The sequence below is a fragment of the Pholis gunnellus genome, assembly GCF_910591455.1.
Source record: "Pholis gunnellus genome assembly, chromosome: 6".
In the NCBI taxonomy this organism is placed as follows: Eukaryota; Metazoa; Chordata; class Actinopteri; order Perciformes; family Pholidae; genus Pholis; species Pholis gunnellus.
Window position 1 is genome coordinate 9,732,187 of NC_136532.1, and position 25,885 is coordinate 9,758,071.

General features: G+C 43.6%; 1 protein-coding gene across 2 annotated transcripts; it reads left to right on the forward strand.

Annotated features, from left to right (window-relative positions):
- Positions 1 to 4,596: 4,596 nt before the first annotated feature.
- LOC306696898 (transducin-like enhancer protein 1) lies at positions 4,597 to 24,697 on the forward strand. 2 transcript variants are annotated; one of them, XM_079160618.1, is made up of 20 exons: positions 4,597 to 5,276; positions 5,628 to 5,728; positions 6,495 to 6,558; positions 7,262 to 7,306; positions 11,862 to 11,924; positions 12,032 to 12,136; positions 14,790 to 15,006; positions 15,335 to 15,351; positions 17,593 to 17,706; positions 17,984 to 18,037; positions 18,228 to 18,377; positions 18,492 to 18,630; positions 19,116 to 19,315; positions 20,208 to 20,284; positions 20,461 to 20,710; positions 21,014 to 21,261; positions 21,579 to 21,726; positions 21,843 to 21,993; positions 22,288 to 22,364; positions 22,717 to 24,697. In XM_079160618.1, the coding sequence occupies exons 1-20, from the start codon at positions 5,253 to 5,255 to the stop codon at positions 22,822 to 22,824; spliced, it is 2,352 nt and encodes a 783-aa protein (XP_079016744.1). In that variant the 5' UTR covers positions 4,597 to 5,252; the 3' UTR covers positions 22,825 to 24,697. The 2 variants fall into 2 exon arrangements, with proteins under 2 accessions (XP_079016744.1, XP_079016745.1); XM_079160619.1 differs by having other exon boundaries at positions 14,793 to 15,006.
- The last annotated feature ends 1,188 nt before the right edge of the window (positions 24,698 to 25,885 follow it).

Consider the following 25,885-nt stretch of genomic DNA (forward strand, 5'->3'; position numbering starts at 1 on the left):
TGTTACTCTTAATCGTATCGTACTCGCTGCACAGGCTATAGTCTGAATTAACAGAATGTGCTGCCAACCTGACCTGAAAGGGCCAAGGTGTAGCATTTCAGGGATCTATTGGCGCAAATGGAATATATTAATAATAACAATAACAACAATTTATTTATTGTATAATCTCCTGGAAATAAGACTGGTTGGGTTTTAGTTTAGCCAAGTATGAGACGTTTACATAGGTCCTCTTCATGGAGTCCATTATGTTGCACCGCCATACAGTAGCCCAGAACGGACAAACCAAACACTGGCTGTAGATTTACATGCTTGGCACATGAGAGAAGTTTCAGTTTGGTTGCCAACTGCACCCTCATCATTAGATGCCACCAAATCCTACACACCGGCCCTTGAAGTCAAGTCTTTTACGGCGTTCTGAGCTATGTAATGCTATTCATTGAATTGAAGGTCCTTTGTACAGCATGCTGTTGGTGTATAAGAAATAATAAAGTTTGCAATGTGTTATATCTATAAGCTTTAAAAGTAAGCCTTTAAACTCTTTATGAGCAGAGCATCTTTGTGATTTCTGTAATTACATTGAAATGATAATACAGCTTTTAACCTGGGAAACTGTATATGAATCAGTCCATATACTTGAAATACATTTTTAAACAAATCATTGGAATGCAGAAAAAGCACTGGCAGGAAACCCTGTTCTTTTGCTTTGCTCATAAAATGTAGTTACATATTTTGCTGTTCTTTGGTGCAAGGAAGTGTGATCTTACACTGTGCTTTTAAGTGATGTGTGGTTGGTGCTCAGCTGCACCCTGATGTGTGACTGACGGCTGTCTGGTGATTTAGTATCAGAAGATCTGGGTTTTTAGGGGAAGTTTTGAGGTGAGTTGAGAACGTGCTGTGAGGAACAGGTGTTACCAGATGGATGGCGATGATGTGTAGTAAATATAAGGAGAGGAGACAGTCTGTGTCCGTCTAGATTACATTATTTCTGTTGCAAATTTTGTCTTTGTTTAAAAAATTAGAATAATTTAAAAACAGTATTCTGAGCATCATTGAAATGACAAAAAGAGGTGAACATACAATGACATACTGCTTAGATAACTAATTATTATTATTTTCATATTCTGTGGACCATAAAACTCTAAATAACAGAACAGGATTTCTGTTTTTGTCCAGTTTAGGCTGTGAATGCAGCAAATATCGCTAACATTTTGATTGTTTAATATTGCAAGATAATCTGATTGGTTCAGATTAGGATGAAGGGTAACAGAGGAGGAACGTCAAGACAAAGTGTTAACAAACACAGAGAAAGACAAGATGGGATCGAACACACACACCTACACACATGGGTGTAGATGTACGTGCACGCCACAGAGATATTTGATTAACAGTACCACCCACTGAATAGCTGAATGTGTCTGTGAGACCTGGGAAAAAGGTCACGGCTGGTCACAGTCAGGAGTCTCTCATATGGACTGGATCAGCCGCTGCAGAGGTTAGAGGTCAGAGGTCAGATGTCAGGGGGTCAGGGGTTGAGCTCTCTAAGCCAATCACAGGTCAGCGTGGGGCTGAGGGGCTTTGAATGTGAAGTAAGCGGTGCTTAGACGTGATAAGAGGAGCACAGGAAACCCTGAGCCTGCTTCACGACACAGTTTAAACCACCTCACCAATCACGACGTGATCACTTTATCACATCTGTCGTTAGTCAGTCACTTAGGCTACATCCACACTACTAGGTTTCCATGTTAAAACGCGCATCTTTTGCTACGTTTACACTGAGCGTCCACACTACTCCGGTGTTTTAGAGCACCAAAAATTAAGGAGTTTAGAAATGCTACCGAAAGATGGGTATATTTGAAAACTCCAGGGTTACCTCCTTGTGGACAGGAGGAACCGCATGTTCAAAGCAATGTAGTAGACACCCACGTTCGGTACTTGATTGGTTCTTAGCAGTTACGACGTGTCCTTTCCTGATTCGTCACGCACCTATCACGTGACCCTTACCCGGAAGAAAACAAACAACAGCCTTGATTATCAATCGACTACCTGGTTAATTCAACATGGACAACTGATTACAGGCGTGGCTAACCTTGTTGTCTATACTAGCAGCTGTTGTGCAGTCAAAGTCTGAAATTGTATAATTCTACTAGTGCCGACATGTGGATGAAGCAGCTGTTATTGGAGTGATTAGCGAGCAGTGTTTCTAAAGGCATTATCAGCCCTAAGGAGCGAACGTCTGAAGTCACGGTTTGCGGCTTCGAGGAGGGTGATGGACACAAAACGGAGGACTTGGCTTTCCTTATTAATGCTTATTTTGTTCTGCACAACTATTGTGAAGTCCACACAGAAACTGTAAAAGAACAAAAGCTTAAATGCTCTCCAGTGCGACAGAGACTTCAGCCACCGGCAGAGCTACGAGTGTGAGAACAGACAACAACGAAACCGAAGAAACGAGTGAGAGACGTGTGTTCACCAAATGTATTGACCCATAATCGAGAAAAGTTTGATTTTAAAGTAAATTTTAAGTGTGAGAGAAAGAGAGAGCAAGACCTGCAGCATTGTAACAAAGTCTGAAAAATAAAACTTCTAAAACTTTCCACGAAATCTCTCTGTTTGAGTATATAGAGGAAGATTTTAGAGGAAGATCTTAAGTATCAAGCACTACCTTTTATTATTTAAGACTACTATAATACTCACAACCAATCTACTTCCTGTTTACACCGGCACCCCCATGTGTCCGTGAATAGTCATGTGATGTTCGTTTTCAGGCGTGTTAGTGTGGATTGAAATCATTTCGCAAATGACGATGAAACTTTGTTACTGTTACTGTTGTAAAACCCCATTTTTAAACAAAAAAGGTATTAGTGTGGATGTAGCCTCGGTAGCCTATTTCACAAAGTAAACAGCTGCTCAGGTTTTTCAGATGTAAATACTGCTGGTTGCACACAATTAAAACATGACTACAAGTCCAGGACGAGTAGTGCAAGTTACTCATTTGTCATTATTCTGACTGTAGCTGTGACGCACATGCAAAAATCGCACATGCAAAAATCGCACATGCAAAAATCTGTAATTATGCTACTTTTGGATGTTCATGTGTTTAAAATGTCCATCTTTACTGATAGCATACACATATAGAAGTTTGCCTTGGTGAGGTTTAGGAAAAGATTGTGTTTATAAGTATAATCACCAATATTGTTGTGTATTGTCATCTTTTTGGCTATGATGTAATTATAATGTTACTTATTTCTTATTTATAGAGATATGTAATAATATGCATCTTGACGCTGCCTGAGGAAGAGCTCCCTGCTTAAAACGTTTTGCAATCCAAAGTAGCGGCTAGTCCAAGCTTATCTGTGTTCGTTTTGCCTTTTAGTGCCAGCATATGTGCACAAACGTAGCATATCAAAATTATTTTTTCACTTCTGTACACCTTACAACTCCTCTCCTTTTTTCTGTGCACCTCTGACCATGGGCGGCTGTGGCTAAGTGGGTAGAGCGGGTCATCTTTAACTCAAGGTTGGCGGTTTGATCCCTGTGTCGAAGTGTCCTTGAGCAAGGCGCTGAACCCCAAGTTGCTCCCCAGGCGCATTACAGCAGGTCACTACTCCTAAAAAGGCTAAGGATGGGTCAGAAGCAGAGGTCAAATTTTCATTTATGAACCTGTTTTTATGTGATGCTTGTAATTAAGTTTGGGAAACTTTTTTTTACTCTCCTGTCTAGAGTGTATGCTTAGATGATAACGTACCATTCTGTGAATTTTATTACTATAGATAAGGAGTTCCCCTGGGAACTTTCCTTTCTGTGCGTGGAAATTGTATTCACACTAAGAAAAATGTAATTTTTTTGAGTGACTAATAACTGGTACCAGGACCTCACAATATTATATTAAAGTTGGGGTTTGGGGTTTGTCCCCGCAGCCCTAAGCTATCGCCATAGAATAAATGTTGATGAAAATGAACTGCTTGAGCACGTAGCCAGCAACAGATGAGCAGCATAATTAAATCTGTTTTCTTTTAAGAGAAGTGGAACAAAAAGTGAGCCCTACTAAATTAATTTGCACACTTTATATTGCACAGACGTAGAAGAGGAAGGAGATCTGAGTTGATTTGCCATGACACTAGTTAGGAAGGTTCACAGCAGCTACAGAAAGAAAGTATTTGTGTTTCTGTGTGTATGTGTGAGGGCTGATTCCTTTGTGTATCAGCATGCACGTGCACGCGCACATCTTAAACCCCGCGCCTACTGAGCCCACGTTACTTTGATTGACAGGTGGGACTTGCCTTCACACACCACACTGCCCGCCCAGCGCGCCTCCGGAATGGCAGCTCCTTGCTACGCTGTGATTGCCCAGAATCCGCGTAGCTCAGCCAGGTCAACAGACTCGGGGCAGTTTAGAGAGCGGCTATTGGTCAGCTGCATGAACTACATCACTATCCCCACGTGGAGCGGCGGCTCTGATTGGTCCAAAGCCGTTTTGTGGGCCGGCTTACAGTTTCGGTTAGCTGGGGAGCGTGAAACCGCGTGAGAAAGTTGCCATTGAGGTAAAGCTGAGCTAGACGGAGGACTACTGCCGCCGCTTCAGGGAACTGTTTTTATTAAAACTAACAACGTAGTTCCTCTTTTTTTCGTGTAATCTATTTTGGACGCATTCAAACTCTGCGGGGAAGTAAATATTTCTGTTTTTGTTGACCGTTGAACCGCCAACGAGCGACCGCGGCGAGTCAAGTGGGAACTCTTCACTGCAATTAACTTGTGTGGATTTGTTTCCGTCGCTCGGACTGAGAGCCCACAGTCTGTTGAGGGTCCACTGGCTCCACTTTCTACTTGTTTGTCTGCACCGTGACTCGGAATACATCTCGAATCGGACGCATAACAAACGCCGGAGCGGTTCAGGTGGCTCCTGCCTTTCATTTCTCACCTGGTCCGTCCCCTCCTCCCCTCTAGCTGCCTCCGGCTAATGAGCGGTTTCCCGTGTTTTTCCGGTTGATTTACGGCCGCGCTGCCGGTGGAGCGGAGAGGAGACAACGACCGAAGAGAGACAGCGAGGAGCATTAAACGGCCCGTGAACTCGGGACGGAGAGGCGTCGTCGCGGTCGATTTTCTTTCAAATTAACGACAGTCGGTCCTTACAATAACGGCCGATGGGTTCGTGCACGTGATCTGGAGCACCCCACGTCCCCACTGTGCCCTAATCGGATCCCTTGAAGCGGGGTTTCAAAGAAGGAAGCGGTCGCATCCTCCCGGAGACAACAATGTTTCCCCAGGGGCGACACCCGGTAAGGCTCTTCTCTTCCTGCTCTAACAGTTGTTCACCTCGCTGTGTTTGGGTGTTCACAGCCAGGGAGATGTCGTTACCTCTTTGTTTGACCTGCGCCGCTTGTTGCCTTACTTTTAACCGCCTTCAGAATAAAGCACATGTTTACATTGGACTCTTTCTTCTGGTTAATTAGGCTCTGCATCTGCCCTGAGAAGCAGGATGTGATTGATAATATTGTTTGTTTAATAACGGCTAACCATTAAAAGTTGTTGACATTATGAGAGCTTGGCGAGGATAAAATGCAAATTGTAGGCCACATAATGAGGCACTATGATGTTAATAATCCTGTGTGTGTCTGTGTGTGTGTCAGACGCCCCACCAGGCTCCAGGCCAGCCCTTCAAGTTCACCATCCCAGAGTCACTGGACCGCATCAAGGAGGAGTTCCAGTTTCTTCAGGCACAGTACCACAGGTGGATAATACAAACACACACACACATTCACTCTGTCTTTGTGGGCGGCACGATGGCCAATTTTTTTCATTGTCATCCACCCTATAACACTAAACCTCACCCTAACCACAGTCATCCCCCTTACCATAATGAACAAAAACCCCAGCTCTGGCCTCGTACTAACCCATAAACCTGGATTACACAAAAGTGCACACACATGCAGCAGACCCAGGCATCAGTGTTAGCGCTCACACTGCGGTAGGTCTGAGTCTTGGTGATGGTTGCGATCCGGAGGGTGGTGTGTGTAGGCTCAGGGTTTCATAAATCACTCCTTATTTTCCCCTGTGTGTGTGTGCGTGTGTGTTAAGAAAAGACTGCTTGACTATGTGTGCAGTTTTTCTTTACTTGTACTTTTACTTATTTGTGTAGTTAGGGAGGTTTGGCTGCAACAGGTGAATGCTACTGACCTACACATCCTGATTCACACATACAAAGAGCAGAGTTATACCAAACATCTCAGCCAAAGGAGACTGGCTATCATAACTCAACAGGAAGAACCATCTGCTCCATGCCTCTTTCTGCACTGTGCCCGTCTAATGTTAACCATTGTTAACATGAATGCTCTATTGTAGGACAATAGCTAGAAGATCAACATCATCACTGTTTGTTCTCAGTTTAAACGTTTCACACATTTATGTGCTTATAATCATGAATCCGCAATAAAACTAGTTTGTACTGTAGCATTCTGTTTCTCTTGAAGTAAATGTTGTATTGTTGTGATTTTCAGCCTCAAGATGGAGTGTGAGAAGCTGGCCAGTGAAAAGACAGAGATGCAGAGACACTATGTCATGGTGAGGTCCACGTGACACTCAATTAATTTTGCCCCACAGCATCACACATGACATCGTGACACGACAGGCTTTTACCCTGCTGATGTGTCCTTGAGGAGAATACCGTGTCCCCATCAGCTCCATGTGTTCTGGAGCTGAACTTTCATCTTTACTGTATATTACTGTATTACTATCTGAATGAAGGGAAGAGGCATAATAAGATTCAATGCACAGCGAAAGCTACTTCAGACCGAGAGTTTCCACTCGGACACGCTAATGACCATGATCCGAGTGTCCGATTAGACTGTGCTACAATTTTAGCAAATTTGTGATTTGGCAGATTTTTCATTTTGATTAAACTGAGCTCCAGTGTTTAAGCAAATCCAACATTTCACTGCGTTTAATGATTTAATTCAAAACAAAGTGAGGAGAAATCAAGCTTAGGGTTTTTAAAGCCTTTAGTCTGACACCGAAACAAACAAAAAGTACGAACATATGTGTCTACTTCACCTCTCTGGTGACACTCCTGTACAGGTAAAAAGCTTTTAATTTGGATGTTGGATCCATTAAAAGCAGTTTAGTTGCTCCGTGAGAATGACCTGGTGCGACACAAGAACTGCACGCCTGGTTATTACAATACAACACATGTAACGTCATGCACATTCTCTAAGTTGCTTTAAGTTTCCGAATTCCTTTTACTAATATGACCCTCTGTCCTCCTCAGTACTACGAGATGTCTTATGGCCTCAACATCGAAATGCACAAACAGGTATGTTTATGCTTATCTGTCTGCCTCTTGTCTACACTCTTGTGTGTTCCTGTTTGTCTCTCTCTCTTACTCTCCCTCTCTCTCATGGCAGGGTTTTGATGTATTTGGTGTGTGTGCCTGTTGACGTGTCCTTGTGCGTGCACAAATTCGTGTGTGTGTGTGTGTGTGTGTGTGTGTGTGTGTGTGTGTGTGTGTGTGTGTGTGTGTGTGTGTGTGTGTGTGTGTGTGTGTGTGTGTGTGTGTGTGTGTGTGTGTGTGTGTGTGTGTGTGTGTGGAGATGGATGTGTGTTTATTCGTGATCGATGGGGCTCTGTCTCCATTTCCCCAGTTAGGGCTGGCCGGCTGAGCCCAGAGGCAGGATGAATGGCTCTGTAGATTGATTGGTGCTGTCTAGGGGAGCGGCCTGCTTTATTACATTAGAGGGGCTGGGCTGAGGAGGGCAGAGGAATCGATCATGGTGGGGCCGGCAAAGGAGAGACAGTGGAGCCCCCCCCCCCCCCCACACGCACATACACACACACTTTTAGAAGCAGGGAGGCAAAAACACACCAATACACACTTTAGTAGGGCAGACGCACATGTGTGCAAACACAAAATACCGGAAGGACACTTACCTGTTATAGCCATAAATAATGTATGCAAACATTTGAGGACGGGGGGGCGATTGAACACATACACAGTAATGTACACACAAACAGAGAAAGTCAAACATGTTCATGCATGAGTACATATACACATGTGCATTGCGAGGCAAACATCTCATGGTTAAGTATGTAGACGCATGGACGAGGCGGGAAAACTCTCTTTTCCCCTCAGGAGTGGTGCGGGGCTCGGAGCGTTTACCAGTAATTACCTCAACTATCGACCAGTCAGACCAAAGGAAATTGGAGGTGGATTGGCCTGGTTGCTTCACGGTGGAGCGGGGATGCTTCTCTGACTTTCTCACACTCCCTCTGATTAGTTTTGTTCCTCAAGTGCTCCTTCTCCTCCAGTGTTATTCTCCCACGTTTATAACCCAAGTTGTCCCCCTTCCTTTCTGCCTTCCTCACTGGATCTCTTCGCCCTTGTGCTACACCCCGATCCTCGTTTACTTTTTTTCTTGGCCCCTTTTTTGGTTTTATGTCCGTGTGAAGCTACTGTTCTTTCATTGTGAGGGAGATGCATCTCCTATTGTCCACGCACACATAAACACACACACACTAAAGCTCCAGGGGAGGTCATTAGCTTGGGGCTGCAGTTGTCAGAGCAACAAGCTTCTGTGGGCCGGGGGGGTACAGGGGATACACAACAACCCACCTCCTGCTGAGGAGCTACGGGTGTGTGTGTGTGTGTGTGTGTGTGTGTGTTTCAGCAATGTTCCAATTATATGTGTAATGGGAAGCCTGTTCTCTGTTAGCACATGGTTTGTGTGTATACTTGCATCTTCTCTCTATCCTCAACTGAACCCCTCTCTCAATGCTATGATTAGTGAGGATGGCGCACCATAGCAATTTTCCAAACAATGTTGTTATTCAGCAGCTGATGTGTTGTGTCAGTACACGAGCTGTGAGTTTTTGTTACCTGTTTATTATTCTTCCTCCAAATGTTCTTGAGTCATTTCTTTGTAATGATGCCTCACGCGAGGATTGCAGCTCTGGGTGTTTGAGACGTTGTTTTGTTTAATCCTTGTTAGTTTTGTGAGTTATCTAAGTTAGATTAGCTGAGCTCACCTGAGAGTAGTTGGTCAGCCGAATCTCAGACGACCTAATCACCGAGCTATTATACAAGGCTAATTATAGGCTTACAATTTAGGATTCTGAGAATGGATGTGCAGATATAGTCTGCCTGAAATAGCTCTTAAGTTAGAGCTTTATAGGCATGGAGTAAGTCGGACATTATGAGATTGAGTTACTGTGTGCGGAAGTCAGCAACTCGTGAGCAGGTTTCTGCTGGGCTGAACGTATGTTGTTATGGTCACTCATTCTAATTTGATTGTAGAGGCTTTAGTAACAGGTGTGAAGATCACACTGGCCTTCACCTACAGCCTGTTGTGGGGCTTGATATAAAAATGTAGCTCTCAATGATGAGCACTGTAAGAGAGAAGGTGCAATTGTCCATAGATATCTCTTCACATTGTGCAGATAGTATAGACCCCAATGTACCCGGATGTGTAAATGAGCATTTTAAGCTTTTCACATGATCAAACCCTTATTAGACGCGTTGTATTTCATGGCATGTAAACTCCTGACACGTGGAGCTGCATGCGCTCTGAAGGCTGATAATTCCTTTTGATTCCATATTCTCTTTGATTCTGGATAAAGAGTGAATTATGTACAGTGTTTTATTGTTCACAGGGTGATGCACATTTACTTACCTATGTTTGTTTCTTCTATCTTAACTTACTTTTACTCGATTCCTCTGGATAGTGTCTGTTGCAATAATTATTTTGTTTCAGTTTTACTCCAAGTTATATTGTGGGTGAAGCATTGACTTGTATAGTTCAAGACTCATTCTGAATAGGCTAGTACTTTATAAAGCTTGTCCAAGTACTTAACTGGCTGAACTTTGTTAGGTGTGTGTGTGTGTGTGTGTGTGTGTGTGTGTGTGTGTGTGTGTGTGTGTGTGTGTGTGTGTGTGTGTGTGTGTGTGTGTGTGTGTGTGTGTGTGTGCCCCCACAATGTCAGCTATCCAGCTGTTCTATAAGATTTCTATAAAATAAATAGTGCTAGCAGCATGGCGTTCAGCATGGCAATGTCTGTTGGTCCCTCACTTTGGTCCAGCAAATCATGGTCACCAGAAGATGAACCATAAAGATTTGTAGTTTTGAGTGAAATAGCTATTGGGTGGATTGCCGTGAAATTTGGGACGGAATTAATGTCCCCCTCAAGATGAATTGTAATGACTTTAATCCCATGACTTTTGACCTAGCTTCATCACCAGGTCAACATTTTAATTTGTCCAATACTTTGGACCAAATACCCACATTCCCATCATGCTCAGTGACCAGTAATTGATGTGTAGTACTTGGCAAAGGACTTGCCTTAGTAATCAGTTATTTCTACACCAGGTGATGTAATTGTTGGTTGTAATTGACAGTTAAACCCACACAGATGTTTCTTTAATAATGTGGGATATCAAAAGATTGATGACAGTTTTGAAATGTTTCCATAAGTGTATCATGTATTGAGTCATGGATCAGGTCGGAAAAAAAAAGAGCAAATATAACTTTCCCGTTTTTTGCAGCCGTTACAGATTGCTGATTATCAATGAGTTGTATCATCCGATAAAGATCCTATTTGTTGTTTAGTTTTGTTATAGCAGCTAGTAAACTACTAGTAGACTACTTTTTTTTCACCAACGTCCCAAAAAATCATTTCAACCGCTCTGAAGTCAGTGAAAACTGTCCAAATTGTTATCCGTATAATTCGTTTTAGTCTTCTGTGTATTTGCATAAAACATACAAATTAAATGAAATTCATTATTCTATTTTTATTGCTAAAAAATATTTTGGCATTAGTAGTTTTTAATGATGTATTATTCATTATCTAATTATTATAAATTAAATGCTGCTTAGAACTAGTGTTAGGAAGTTAAACCGGTCATAATTCCTGCTCCAGTATCTATTTATATTGCTGTGAAACATCATTTTACAAGTTTACATTTGTACACATCATGATAACATTATAATTTACCTTTGCCTAATACTGACTTTACTAAATAGAGCCTGAATGTATCATAATGTAACTGAACTGTACGTTAGCTCCGGTGCTGCCAAATCGTACAGACTACGGATCAACTACACCGCTACTTTTAACACGTTATAATGAAAATGATCCAACTTCTCATAAGTTTTCACATAACAACAACAACATATAGCTGTTTGAAGCGTTCTCATCTAGCGTGTGTGTCATGTGGGTGCGTGTGCGTGTCCGATGGGCCGTTACTACGTTTCATGGCTCCTCTCGGTCCCTCTTCACCTTGGCCCCCTTCGTATCAATTTGATTGGATGATATATGTAATACGAGTCCCCTTATCTGATTTGATGCCACTGTGGGGGTATCTGGTTTCAGCCAATTGTTGCCACCTCCGGGGGTTTGGGGGGCCTGGCGGATGTGTTGGCATGGATACTGGGGGAGAGCAAATGAAGTTAGTCGCTGATGAGATTATGTTGAAGTGCTGATGGGAAGAAGAACAAGAGCACAGAGGATAGAGAGGGAGCAAAAGAAATACGACGGGCCAGAGAGAAACTTGAGCTCACATTGATGATTAGAAAGGAAAATCTCAGTGTGCGTGTGTGTGTGTGTGTGTATGTGTGTGTGCGTGTGTGAGATGGTGAAAATGGCATACACTAGATTTGTGTGTAGAGGTCAGGGAAGTAGATGGGTGTCGTTATTATGTCATAAACTTGTGTGTGTGTGTGTGTTGCTTGTTTGGGATGTTTTCCAGTGTGTTGGTGTGTGTGTGTGCTTGTGTTACTCTGTTGGTGTTACTGAACAGCTGTCTTTTCCAAATGAATGTAATTATGTTATTAACAATTATGTCTCTTTCGGTCTCTGTGCGTCTCTTCCTCCATCAGACTGAGATTGCCAAGAGACTAAACACCATCTGTGCACAAGTCATTCCCTTCCTCTCACAGGAGGTAAGTGTGTGTGACTTTGAGCTAAACACTCAAGTGTCTCTGCCAGCTTTAAGCATAAATCAACCTGTTACTCTCGGTCTTCAGCAACATTGTGTTTGATTTTGCAGCATCAACAGCAAGTGGTCCAAGCTGTGGAGCGAGCCAAACAGGTGACCATGGCAGAGCTAAACGCCGTCATCGGAGTGCGTGGACTGCCAGGCCTTCCACCTACAGTGTGTATACTTTTTACCTACTCTTGATTTAAATCAACTGTCTCAACAACAAACATGTGTTTGTGTGCTCTTCATCTTTTCAACTATTTCATTTCCTCCAAAAGAAATGGAAAACCTTTCCTATTTTGATCTGTGAATAGTAATAATGAATTTGCATACTGATAATTACATTGCAGAAACAAACAAAACTCAACAGGCATGTAGGCAGATGGATGACTTTTAAAGGAAATGCGATTCTTTCAATTCCTTAATCACTAAAGTAATCCCACGGTCACGTGCACACATGTAGGACATGTGAAGGAGTTGGTAGGAAAATTAAATAAACAAAGATAAAATGAATTTAGTTTCTCCTTTTTATGCACTATGACTGTGGAAGTAAAACAGATCGATAGATATCACTGATGTCTTTCAACTGTGAACAAGTAGAGAATGGTGGATGTGTCGGTGGGGGAAGTGTGATGAGAGGTGTTTGTTGAAAAGATGTCGTCGGCATATGATGAGTGATGGGGCATGACCAGCTATTCAGGCTTGAGCAGTAAAGGGATTGGCACGGTGAGTGTGAAAAGAAGTTACAAAGACCAACTTTTTGCTCGCAGTTGGGCTGTGGCGTGTAGGTTGAAAGAGAGACAGAGTAGATGTGTTGATGGTGGGGACTGTTTGGGTGGGATGGGAGGTAGTTGAGAATACTCTGCTTTATAGGAGCCGTGGGGGCTTGACTGGCGGGAGGTGAGGCCATGGGGGTTGAGTTGAGGGGGAATGTGGGAAAAGGCGGGGTCCTTATAGCAAAACTGCGAGCAGTGGGTTTAAAGAGTTAGATGTGAGGACGGCTTGTTAGTTGGCGTGGTGTGTGTGTGTGTGTGTGTGTGTGTGTGTGTGTGTGTGTGTGTGTGTGTGTGTGTGTGTGTGTGTGTGTGTGTGTGTGTGTGTGTGTGTGTGTGTGTGTGTGTGTGTGTGTGTGTGTGTGTGTGTGTGTGTGTGATGGGGGAGAGGTGGATTTGGCAGTTGCTGTTTGAGTCTTAATTGCAGGATTTCAGTGTTTGTAAAAGGGGGGTCACAGCGTTGCCCTTACACTCCCCCTCTTCACCCACTCCTCCCCTCTCCCACGCCAGCCTGTCATTCATCCCGTTTGTGAGTTAAATGAGTGTAATGAAGCATGTTGCCCCTAACTCTACACACACACACACACACACACACACGCACACACACGCGCACACATACCAGCTCACACTAACATCCCATGACAAACCCGGGCTCCCCTTGCCTCCACCAATACTTCCCCTCCATTTACTCCCATCAGGGGTCCTGTTTGTGTATCCATGTGTGTGTGTTTTTGCATCTGTTTGTGTGTGTGCGTCTGGGTGTAGCAGAGCGTGCATTTCTGTTATCCCCAGAAAACAACAGGCAGGGGTAGGATGGTTGAGCGAGGGTGTATGTGGTGGCCTTGTTTATCTAGATTCTGTGTCTGCATGTTAGTGTGATCAAGTGTGACGTGTGGGTGTGTTTATGTTTAATTGTTTGGCATGCGAGCCAACTCTGGAAAGTGTGTGTGTGGATTTGTGTGTGTGTGTGTGTGTGTGTGTGGAGGCAGGCATGGTTGAGGCTAAAAGACTGTTTCGTTGTTTTGCTTTCATTCGTTGGGGCAGGACGCAGAGAGTGATGGATGGATAGTGTGGAAAAGAGGAGGCGGGGGCTCAGCAGAGGGGGAGTGGGTTAGTCAATTAGGTGAGATAAAAGTCGGTTTGACCTTCAGCACTCCTTCCTCCCCTGCCGAGTCGCCTCCTGTGCCCCCCTTCTCCTGTCCTCTTCCCCCCTTCCTCCACCCCTCCCCGTGGCGAATCAGTGAGCTTGGATTCCCGCAGCTACTGTCTGAGGAGGCAATAATGATGTTTTGGAACACAAAGGCATTTCACGCTCAGACGAGCGCCTGATTTGGTGTGAAAGAGAGAGCAGGGCTGCCAGCCAAATTCTCTCTCTGACCCTCTTCTCTCCTTCTCTCCTTCTCTCCTCCCCTCTCTCCTCACCCCCTCACAAGACCTGACAGTGCAGGCAGCAGCTGTGGCTCCAGGCTCTCTCCCCTGCCCCTCCACTTCTCCGTCATTCCCTCTTTTTCCTCCCCCTTGCTTCTCCCACCACATCCTCGGGCTCTGGGCTGTGATCCCAGCTGTCAGTATTGTTCAGTGTTTGACCCCAGAGGGAGGAGGGTGTGTGTGTCGGTGTGTGTGTGTAGGGGGAGAGGATGTGTTCACCGCCTTGTAGACGGCAGCAGCTCGTTGAAGCGGTGTAAACCCAGACACTGAAGAAACTGTCCCATCTGTTGAAGGATTCAATAGAGCCAGAAATCTCTATTGATTAGGTTACAGAGTGCCATTGATTTTACCTATTGATGGCTCAGTTTTGTTCACTGAGACGTTTGTTGTGTCGGGCATCAATGTTTTGCACTTTGGCTCTGACCAGTGAGTTCAACATCTCGTCTTTTTAGTCCTTACTCAAAAATGCAGTGCTTTTTTTTTGTGACAAATATTGTTGGTTTGGGATGTATTGCCAGCTTTAAGCTTAAGAAGGCTCAACTGTGTGTTGTAGCATCCCGTAAGCGTTTGTTTCTCTCCACTCACCACCACTTTCTTTCTTGTCTTTCCTCCCCGTCTCTAAGCAGCAGCACATGTCCCATAACCACGGTGGTGCCCCTGTGCCCCTCACCCCTCACCCTGCCGGCCTCCATCCCTCTCAGCTGGGTGGTTCAGCGGGTCTCCTGGCTCTAACAGGAGGACTTGGTGGTCTTCCTCCCCACATGTTGGGAAAAGATGCTGGTGATAAAAAGCCCCACATGTCCGGGCCAGACTCACACTCATCCGGACCCGAGCACCTGAGAGGTGAAAGAACACACAACAGAAACACCACTTGAAAAAGAAAATGGCCGACCTGGAAGAATTCACTTTAAAGCCACATTCAAATTGAAGTTTTAAACAAACAATATTTTTAAAAGATATTGATCTTTTTTTTTGGACTGTTTTCGTCATTATTCGAAATGGTGACCAAATGAATTGGTCTGCTTCCGAGACAGTTTTTCTGTGTGAACTTAAAGGTCGACTTCACATTTCTAACTCGTTCTACTTCCTTTCTTATTTTTGTCATTTTCTGCTCTGTTGAACATCCAACCCCATGACCTGGACCACATGTACGCATTTCCAATGGAAATAGAACGAGAGCCCGGCACAGTAAGTACTTCCTCTTTCTGCAGCAATGTTTACTTTGTTCATTTCTTGACTCTCTCAAAGTGATAGTTTGGTTTTGAGGTATTTGATTTTGTTCAGTTTGCATTCAGTTTGACTTTGATAGCTCAATAGTCTGTTTTAGCTCCGTGTATAGAAGTGTGTTGTGATCGTAAATCAAACTGATGGTAAAACAAATTTAAACTGTCTGCTCTAAGTAAACTACATTTAGTTTACATATAGCAGCGCCAAGTAATGATCTAATAGCTATGTAAGAAAAACAGAAAAGACCCCCAAAAAACGTACTGTCCCTTTAATCCCTGCTGTGACATAGACATGGGCATCTCGGTCCAACCATTCAAATATCTCACATGTAAAAGTATTATTATTTATTTTAAACCGTAAATTTAAGAGTCACAGCACATATATCAACATGAAAAATAAGACTATAATAAATAAGACGATTATATCCCAGGTACACCGCACCTGTTGCTGAGGAAGGCTCTTTTTGTCATTTTAATGGGATTACTTTTATTGCTGCTGCACTGACCCAGTTTTCCCTCAGGGATCAATAAAATTCATCTTAACATGTCATTATGCATAAAACAACCCTTGCTGGTTTTTTTCTTTCTTTACCTCTGTTTTACACCCAAATAGCTTTCATCTTCAAGTTGTATATTTTTGACTGTTAGTTTAAAAGTGTGTGTGTGTGTGTGTTTGGGGATCTCTCGGGTAGAGCTTTTTTAGTTCTGCCCTAGATCTGCTCTGAACTGTTAGGTTTCTTTTCTTCTCCAAATGATCTTTTTAGCATGGTCACACACACACACATACACACACACACATACACACACATGCAAGCACGCACACACACACACACACACACACACACACACACACACACACACACACACACACACACACACACACACACACACACACACACACACACACACACACACACTCTCCTCCCTCCAGCCTAGCCTGCATTGTTGTGCCTATTTAACACCTCACTGAGCAGATTACCCCCTTCTCCCCCCCCTCCCACCGCCCCTGATCCCGCGCTTAAAGACTCTCATTGTGTTTAATATCACCACCACTGAGAAGGGAGGACTTGGGAAAGGGAGGGGGGAAGGGGGTGGGGGCAGCAGTCATATGACACTGTGTGTGTGTGTGTGTGTGTGTATGTGTGTGTGTGCTAGAAGCGAACAGGGGAAAGACGGAGGGGGGGGGGGGGATTGCTTATGTTTTGCGGGTCAGTGCTCCTGTGCTCAGCTCACTAAAACCTTTCAATAAAGGGGGGAGGGAGGAAGAGGGGAGGGCGTGAAGGAAGGGGCCTTTGGCAGAATACAGATTTTCACCCCCCCCTCTCTTTCCCTCCCCCGTCCCTTGTCACCCTTTCTTCTCCTCCACACTCTCACACCCTCCCTCCATCCTCTCTGTCCTCTAATCTCATCCCCTCCCTTTCCCCTTTTTTCTCACCCTCCTCCTCCTCCTCTCTTAGCAATTCCTCCTTCATTTACCCTTTCCCCGGTCAAAGCCCAAGCGCTCGCTCGCTAGATGTGTGCACGCGCATGTGTGTTTGTGTATGTTGGATGCACATTTCATTGACAGGCTGAGACTATAATGGACTCAACATGAAGCTCTAATCCATTAACAATAGGATCCGTTGGTCAGGAGGCCAGAGGGGGGCAGCTTTGTGTGTGTGTGTGCGTGTGTGTGTGTGGGGGGGGGGTTTGGGACACCGAGGGATGCAAGAGTGTTACGCAAGTGATGCACACAAACGCACGCATACATGCAGCTTGTCACAAGCCAGAAGAGGGAGCACTGATAGATTTTGAGAGCCACTTAATGTAATCATCAACTTCAGAGGCGTGCGTTTGTGTGTGGCTGTGACTGGCTTTGGTCAAGTGAGAAAAGAGGTTGCTGTTAAAGTGTTAGTGCTGCTTAATTCATGCTTCTGTGAACTATTAACCTGTTTGCAAGTAAGAGTCTGTTTTTCTAACCTGCTCTACACATGGCTGAATAGCTGTTGTAATTAGTGGAAGATGGCTCAGACGGTTTAGTGAGCTCAAGCAGAATGCACACACACAGCTTAGCACCAACTAAACTCTAAATGGCAAAATTGTCTCACCTTAGCAAATCCTTTATTTATTATTTTCTTCTTCTTTATCCTCCGAACTCTCCTGACTGTTTTATTTTTTAATCTCTGCTTTTCTTCTTCTCCTCCTTTTTTGCTTTCATCTGCAGAGCAACTCATTGCTGCCAGAAAGTCTTAGGAATTCAGATAAGCGACGCAACGGACCAGAGTTTTCAAACGACACCAAGAAACGCAAAGTTGACGACAAGGACTCCAGCCACTATGTAAGAAATGGTTCTGCTGACTATGTGTGTTTGTTTGTGCAAACGTTGAAGTGAGAGTCATTTATAAATCGTACGTGTTCATGCAGTTTTTAGTGTTTGATGTCACACATCAAATGTTAAGAGGGCTGCATGTTGCAGTTTGTTATTCACTTGCAAGTTCCTTCTAACAGCCTGCTTTAGTGAATCAAAGAAAAGGACATTCTTCTGACAATCTTCTGTTTAAGAAAATTACCAGCGGGAAGTGTATGATATGTATTTGTGTTCTAATTGATTGCAGGACAGCGACGGGGACAAAAGTGATGATAATTTAGTGGTGGATGTTTCGAATGAGGTCAGTGTTTTTTTTCATTGTTTGTTAATAGTTGTCTTCTGTGGGTTATGATTCCTCTTTCAATGAACCACACTATATTCACAGTTGTCCATGGGACTCAAATCTTCAATTCAGGAAAAACGCCAACATCACCTCTGTGCAGTGTTTTTTTGTTTTCAGCTGGTTAACTAAATCCTTGTCCTTTCACCAGGATCCCTCCTCCCCCCGTGGCACGCCTCTCCCCTCCCCGAGAGAAAATGGCCTGGATAAAGCACGTCTTCTCAAGAAAGACCCCTGTAGTCCGGCCTCTACTGCATCATCAGCCAGCTCCTCCTCCCTCAAGTCCAAAGAGATGGCAATGGTAGGGATGGAACCAGACACAAATGTTGTGGTTCTTTCAGAATATAGTTGAGGGTTGAATACATGTGTCAGTAGTTACATTTCTTAAATCTCTCTCTCTCTCTCTGTGTGGCAGCGAGACAAGGCAGGAACACCTGGACTAAAGTCGAGTACACCCACACCTAGAGGGGACTCCACCCCTGGTCCAAGCTCCACTCCTGGAATCCGGCCCAGTCTATCAAAACCCCCATCCATGGAGATTCCACATCCACCCAGTAAGTCCAGTACAAACATCTGTAAATGTATTATATGGTGGGTTGTTTCATTTTGCCAGAGGGCAATAAATTGCGTTTTCTAAGTTGCCTGCAGAAATATTTAACTTAAGTTAAGTTGGATAAATGGTGTAGGACTTTTTGACTGCTTTCAAAAGAACTGTTGTAGTAACTCTTAAGCACTAACGTTTAACGGCACACCTTTACTTTGGAGAAACCTCGTGCATGTGCGGAGCTCTCAGAGTCTGCTTGATATGAAGGATAAATCTAATCTACAGAAATATGTGTAATATAATCAGTTAGTTTGCTTCACAGCCTGAGAAAGAATTCTAATCAAGTGCTCTTTGAAATGTGCTGATGATTGTGTGGTGATGATAAATCTGTCGGATAAAGGCTTGAACCCTTAGGTATTGATATGAATGCTCTCTTATCTGTTACCAGCTTTTTATGTGTCGTACTCTTCCCTTCCCTCCCCTCTCCTCCTTCAGCTGCAGGTTTGCGGACCCCCCTGGCTGTACCCGGCCCATACCCGGGTGCGTTTGGTATGTTGCCCCATGCAGCCGGGATGAACGGGGAGCTGGCAAGTGCAGCCGGAGCTGCGGCCTATGCTGCTGGATTGCACAACATGTCGCCTCAAATGAGTGTTGCCGCTGCGGCTGCCGTGGCTGCGTACGGCCGCTCGCCTATGGTGAGTGGAAAAGCGTGACTGTGTTTTGGTAAAATATGAAATGCCAACGCATGAAAAATAAACCCTCTGCAAAGAGCTAGCTTTACCACAGCATATTCTTTTCATTTGCCATGATTGAGCCCGAGTTACTCTGTGGAAATAACCAGTGTGTTGGAGATGTTCTGGTATCCTACCCCTGATTCATACTTTTCAGTAACTGTACAGCAGATTGAATGATCTTTTAGTAGCTTTTGCCAGAAAAGTGATGGTTGCATATTCCAGACATTTAAATGAAAACTCATCACCCTTTCACCCAACTGTGACCATCCTCCATTTGTTGAAATATCAAAGTTACATCTGCTTTCATGTTATAAAAGAATAAAACATCAGGAAGTTGATGGGCATGGATACTTTTCTTAAGCACTGTAGATTTGATACTGCAACGTGTCAATAGTTGCACAGCTGTATTTCTCTCGTCTGTGTGATCGTATTTATACAGTGGGTATGCTGGTGTGCGTTACGTTCAATCACCTCATCACTCTTTGCTGTATTTGCATAGTGTTAATTACACTGTTTAAATAGGTTTAGTAGACTCACAGCTGTGTCTGGGCAACACTTGATATATACTCAGGTTGTGTACTCACCAGCTGCGTGTGTGTGTGTGCGTGTGTGTGTGTTGGATAGTGGGGGAGCACAAGTACTTACAGCTCTGCCGCTGTGTGTTTGCTGACTCTTAAACTTGTCATTCAGATTTGGAGGGTGTGTGTGTGTGCTCCAGACTGTCTGTTTGCTTTGTTCTCATGAGTGTTTGTGTTCTGTTCCACATGTTAGTATTGACCTTTGTGCATTTTGCCAATGCCCATGGGTGTGTGTTGGCACTGTGCTCATAAAATGTCTGTCTTCACTTATCAAGGTTGGTTTTGATCCTCATCCTCACATGCGAGTTCCTGGAATGCCTCCCAGTCTGACAGGAATCCCTGGCGGCAAACCGTAAGTGTGTTTGCGGCTGCTTGTTTGTTTGAGGGCCGATGCAGTAATTGCCCCATGGAACAACTGATATGTCCCAGAAAAAGTGCTCATTTTTATGTTCCTTCTTTATTCTGTCCTCCCTCTTTCATCTTTGCTGTCATGTTTAACCTCCTCTGCCTTCTTCTTTCCATCATCAGTGCTTATTCTTTTCACGTGGCGGCCGACGGACAGATGCAGCCGGTACCGTTCCCTCCGGATGCTTTGGTGGGCCCAGGGATTCCTCGCCACGCCCGTCAGATCAACACACTGAACCATGGGGAGGTGGTCTGCGCCGTTACCATCAGTAACCCGACCCGACACGTTTACACAGGAGGCAAGGGTTGCGTCAAGGTCTGGGACATTAGTCACCCAGGAAACAAGAGCCCAGTGTCGCAGCTCGACTGTCTGGTGAGTGAGCTGAAGGCTGGGTTTACAGTACAAAATGGTTTGTTTGAGTGAGACTGTACTGGGTTTACAGTACAAAATGGTTTGTTTGAGTGAGAGCTGTTTTTCCTTTTCTCCTTTTTCAATGCGAGGGTCCAAGGACAGAGGATGTCGTAGACTGTACAGATTGTAAAGCCCTGATTTTGAGCGATAAAATTAATTAAATTGAATTGTATTAACCGTTTATCAAAACTTGTCATAAGAGTCACATAGAAATATTGTATGTATGCAAGAGATTAAATGTATTCATTGTGTCTTCCACATCAGAACCGAGACAACTATATCCGCTCCTGTCGTCTCCTCCCTGACGGTCGGACACTGATTGTGGGAGGTGAGGCGAGCACGCTGTCAATCTGGGATTTGGCCACGCCTACTCCCAGGATTAAGGCAGAGTTAACCTCATCAGCACCGGCATGTTACGCTCTGGCCATTAGCCCGGACTCCAAGGTCTGCTTCTCTTGCTGCAGCGATGGAAACATCGCCGTCTGGGATTTACACAATCAGACACTAGTTAGGTAAGAGGAGAGACCTTGATGCATGTACACTTTGATTTTACACCGAGGGGACATGCTTATTGTCTTTCTTCTCTAACCACCTTTCAACCACAAAGTTGACCTTCTTTAGTCAGCAGAATCTCAGCCTTGGCTGATTTATCCCCAAGAGGCAGAATATTTAGCAATAGTACTACAAGAGTGGCTGCTGATGAGAAATATTGTCAGAGCTTCACATTTTGGTAGTGTGTGATATACACACACACCAACTGCCCGGGCAACCTCTGATGCCTAGTGAGCTTTTTTTTTTACATTTCTTTGTTTATGTGTGTATCCTGCAGGCAGTTCCAGGGCCACACAGATGGAGCCAGCTGTATTGACATCTCCAATGATGGCACCAAGCTGTGGACCGGAGGCCTCGATAACACCGTCCGCTCCTGGGATCTGAGAGAGGGACGGCAGCTGCAGCAGCATGACTTTACATCACAGGTACACACTTGTATCAGTAATTGATCGACTTACCTTCGTATTAAAGGTAGTATCCCCAGTGAAACTAAATGAGATTTTAGCTGCTGGTCCAATGCAATATTGTCTCTTCTCTCCAGATCTTCTCTCTTGGCTACTGCCCGACAGGAGAGTGGCTCGCTGTTGGAATGGAGAGCAGCAACGTTGAGGTCCTTCACGTCACCAAGCCTGACAAATACCAGCTTCACCTACATGAGAGCTGTGTACTGTCCCTGCAGTTTGCCTACTGTGGTAAGCGACACGGTCGATTTACTGATGTAGTCTTCCTTGCACTTGTTTTGTAGTCTACATTAAAACCATCCCCTTACAATGTGTGCTTAAATTGGTTGCTAAGTTCTACCTTTTTTTTACCTTTTTTACGTTCTTTTTCTTCATTAAACATGACAGTATAGAGGTAGGCAGGGAATTGTGTTTGTCTATTTTATTCTGTTCTATAGAATGTTTTTTCACTGTAATCATATCTTGACCGTCATTGTCTAACGTTTGTGTGTGTGTGTGTGTGTGTGTGTGTTTCTCTCTACCCAGGTAAATGGTTTGTGAGCACAGGAAAGGATAACTTACTGAATGCATGGAGAACACCCTATGGAGCCAGCATATTCCAGGTTGGGACAACAGATCACTACATTTATTTTATAATATCTTAACATAGATAATAAGCATTTCCACCAGCACAGCATTGCATCAATGCAATAAATGACTGTATGCAGTGACACATTGCTTTTAGTGTGGAAACACATCCTGTCTCATTGATGGCATCAGCATGTTGTGATAGCCACTGTATAATAGTAATCATTCAGCAATATTAATTGGAATGAGAGCACCATACATACATTTTACAAGATGTAAAACTTTGAAGTACTGTAGCGCACACACAGAGAAGCGGTGACGTATTATTTTTCTTTATTTGTGACTAACTTTTTTTCTCCCCAATTCTGTATCTTTCTTTCTCTTCAGTCTAAAGAATCATCTTCGGTGTTGAGCTGTGACATATCTGTGGACGACAAATACATCGTCACTGGTTCAGGGGACAAGAAGGCCACTGTTTACGAGGTCATCTACTAACATTATGGAATGGAAGCGAGGACATTCGTTCCTTCCCAAACAGCAGATGGCTTTCTAGACATTTTCAAGTGGAGCCAGAAATCGCAAACACAAGTGACCTTGATGGCACTTATATCTGCCGAGGTGACACAAGAAAGGAGACAAACAGTTTACAAGCACACATCTGTTGCGAGTGTGTACGTGACTCCATATCAGCTGGGAATTAACTGGAGCAGCTGGATGTTGAATGGAAGAGACAGATTATTTGGATGTTGTCTCTACTGCTGTCTGCTACGGACTGCAGGGGAATCAGTTACAGGGACCAAACAATGACTGGCACGGCATTGTTTTGACTGGGACCAGCTCATCTGGAGAAACACTGCACCGAACATTAGATTTTAAAACACACTTGATTCAGTGTCATGTCCAGGGACAGAGACCCTAGAAGGAACACTTTGGTCCACTATGTAAACCAATGTCAGACGGAAAGAGGAGAATGGGGACAGAACCTGACAACATTCTGGAGACATGGAGGAGGACAGTGATTTATTAACATGTTGGTTTGAATGTTGTTGCAGACAGACCGTGTCCACTGCCTGTTGATCTCTCCGCTCCGACCGTAGAACCTCAGCTTGCTGTTCTGATACGCCTACACTGAAAAGTACCTGTCTGTCTTGACAGTAAGTCTTATCCTCAATAAACTGCACTGCAATGGTAGCTGTGCACCTACACACTTAGTACAAAGACAAACTGTAATAAACATACTGAAGGCCATGTTGACTTGTCGAGCGTCATGCTATTGTTGAATTCTCTGATGGGTTGGTTTGATCGTCGTGAGACAAAGTACGTTTTCATAATTCATAATTCCATGATTCAGATGCCAACAAAAAGTATTCATGTACTTTGGAGAAAAATTAGCCCAAAAGAGAATTTACTGTAAATGTTGCTACAGAGAGCTTAACTCCCAGAAGTTTCTCTTTTGTTCTCCATTTCTTATGATCCTGCTTGAAAGAACTATTATTGGAAACCTGAAGTGGAAAATAAGCAGAGATTGTAATAATCCTCAATTCTATTGATCCTCGTTTTCTAGTGTACCTGTTTCTACAGGTTTATTTTCCACAAGCAACATAAGCCTTCATAATGTCATTTTTTTTTTAGTCAACTTTTTATCCCTTCCCCTCTATACTTGAGCCACGGTGTGTGTGACCAGCTGCTGTATGTTGACAGAGTCACGCCTTCACTTGCGCTTTCACTGAATTGACCTGAAAACATTTCAGAGACTCGGTATTGATCACTGGTCGGCTGGATATAGCTTCAGCTTTACAAACAGCCGCTTTGATACGGTCTTGTTGAAGTCGAGACATCACCCTGCTGTTTTAGTGCAGTTCATTTGCCGGCGCCCTCCTTTACAATAAGTTTATAGGTTGAGGTCAGAATGATCAGAAATAAGAGTCTCAAAGTATTTTTCCCCTTCATTTAAGTTAAATAACATTTTCTACCATATTCACTAAACACACCTCTTAAAACCAGAATATTGTCACTTCTTTCTGCTAATATTGTTGAATGCGGGACATTTGTGAAATTGCCTTGAGAAGTACAACTGTGTCATGTTGTCTTTTCACTTTGCAAAGAAGATTCAATCATTAGTCAGTAGTGCTACAGAGAAAGGTGCCGTTGTCTTTCAGTTTCAGGAAGGAGTCAGTCAGTTTCAGCCATTCATTTCATGACCTTGTGCTTATTTTTGTCTGTTGAATGTTTGTAAAAATGTAAATATTTTTTTTTTTCATACAGGACATGCTTTAGAAATAACATAACTGTTTTTGTACGTCTTTTACATGGAAAGAAATGTCTAATCAGGAGAAATACTAAATGGTCTTAATGCTAGCTAATCTAAAAGGATTGAAATATCTAGACAATAAATGTTTTTTTTTGTAACTGGAGTGGTCTTTGACTTTCTGGGTAAGTACAAGAACACATTACTGATCAAATATTTTGGCTCCATTATATATAACTGCTGTCTCAGAGTTTGTAGAAAGGTAGTTTGGATTCCAGACTTAAATAAAACTTCGATGGTGAAAGTTTAACTTGGATCGGTAGCATTGGAGAAACCTCCATGAGTACGCAAAATTTGAAAAGTCCTACTGAAGAACCCAGCCCAGTGTTTACAACTCTTTTCCAATAAAAGCAGCGCTAGCTGTCGCCAAATCTAGCGAGAAAGTCGCAGAGTCTGCAACACTGACAGCCCGTCTCTTCAGGCCTCCCTTCAAAGCATCCAATAAAGACGGTGATTCAGTAAGAGCTGAAATGTAACTGAATGGGATGAAGCCTTTTCTAGGTATTAATGTGAGTGTGACTCCACTTGACACATCAAGCAACTAGACTGAAGGATTTTTGTTCGAGTGTGAGCAGCTTGAAAGGTGCAAGTGAAGTGGTTTGCTGCTACTGTAACATTGTTTTAATGAAATAACTCCGCTAGACTGCTAGTGCTACATGCCCAATATTATTGTATCTGTAATCTACTTTTATCCCAAACTCTCATTTGTTGGTGAAATGAGGACGAGATAGAACTCTGATGACCACACAAAGTCCCCCCCCCCGGTTATGTTTTCTCAGCATTCAAGGCTTGTTTATTTTCCACAAATTGGCTCGGACCTCCTGAGGATGCCGTGTTTTCACTCATCATGCTTGTTACATGCGTGACGGCAAAAAAGGTTTCTCATACATTAGAATCGGGTAGTCCGTATTGTTTCACCTAACAATCACAATCTTAGCAACTATTGATATCGCTGGTGACTGTATAATATTACTCCAACAAAGGTATTCCCACCTGTGATCTTCATGTCCCTATTGATACGTGCACACACGAACATGAAACAGCTCAGCTGAAGGTATAATCAGGTTTCTCCAGCAGAAATCAAACTATTTCAGGTTTTTAAATTCCACAGACTGAAAAAAGGAAACCTGGTTTTACAGTGACACAGAATGTTCTTGAACCAGACTACTGCTCGTTCCTTCAAGTCATGCAGTAAGACTGTTTATCCTGTGGTACCACATGCCCCGTCTACATTGTTTTCCTGCTTTT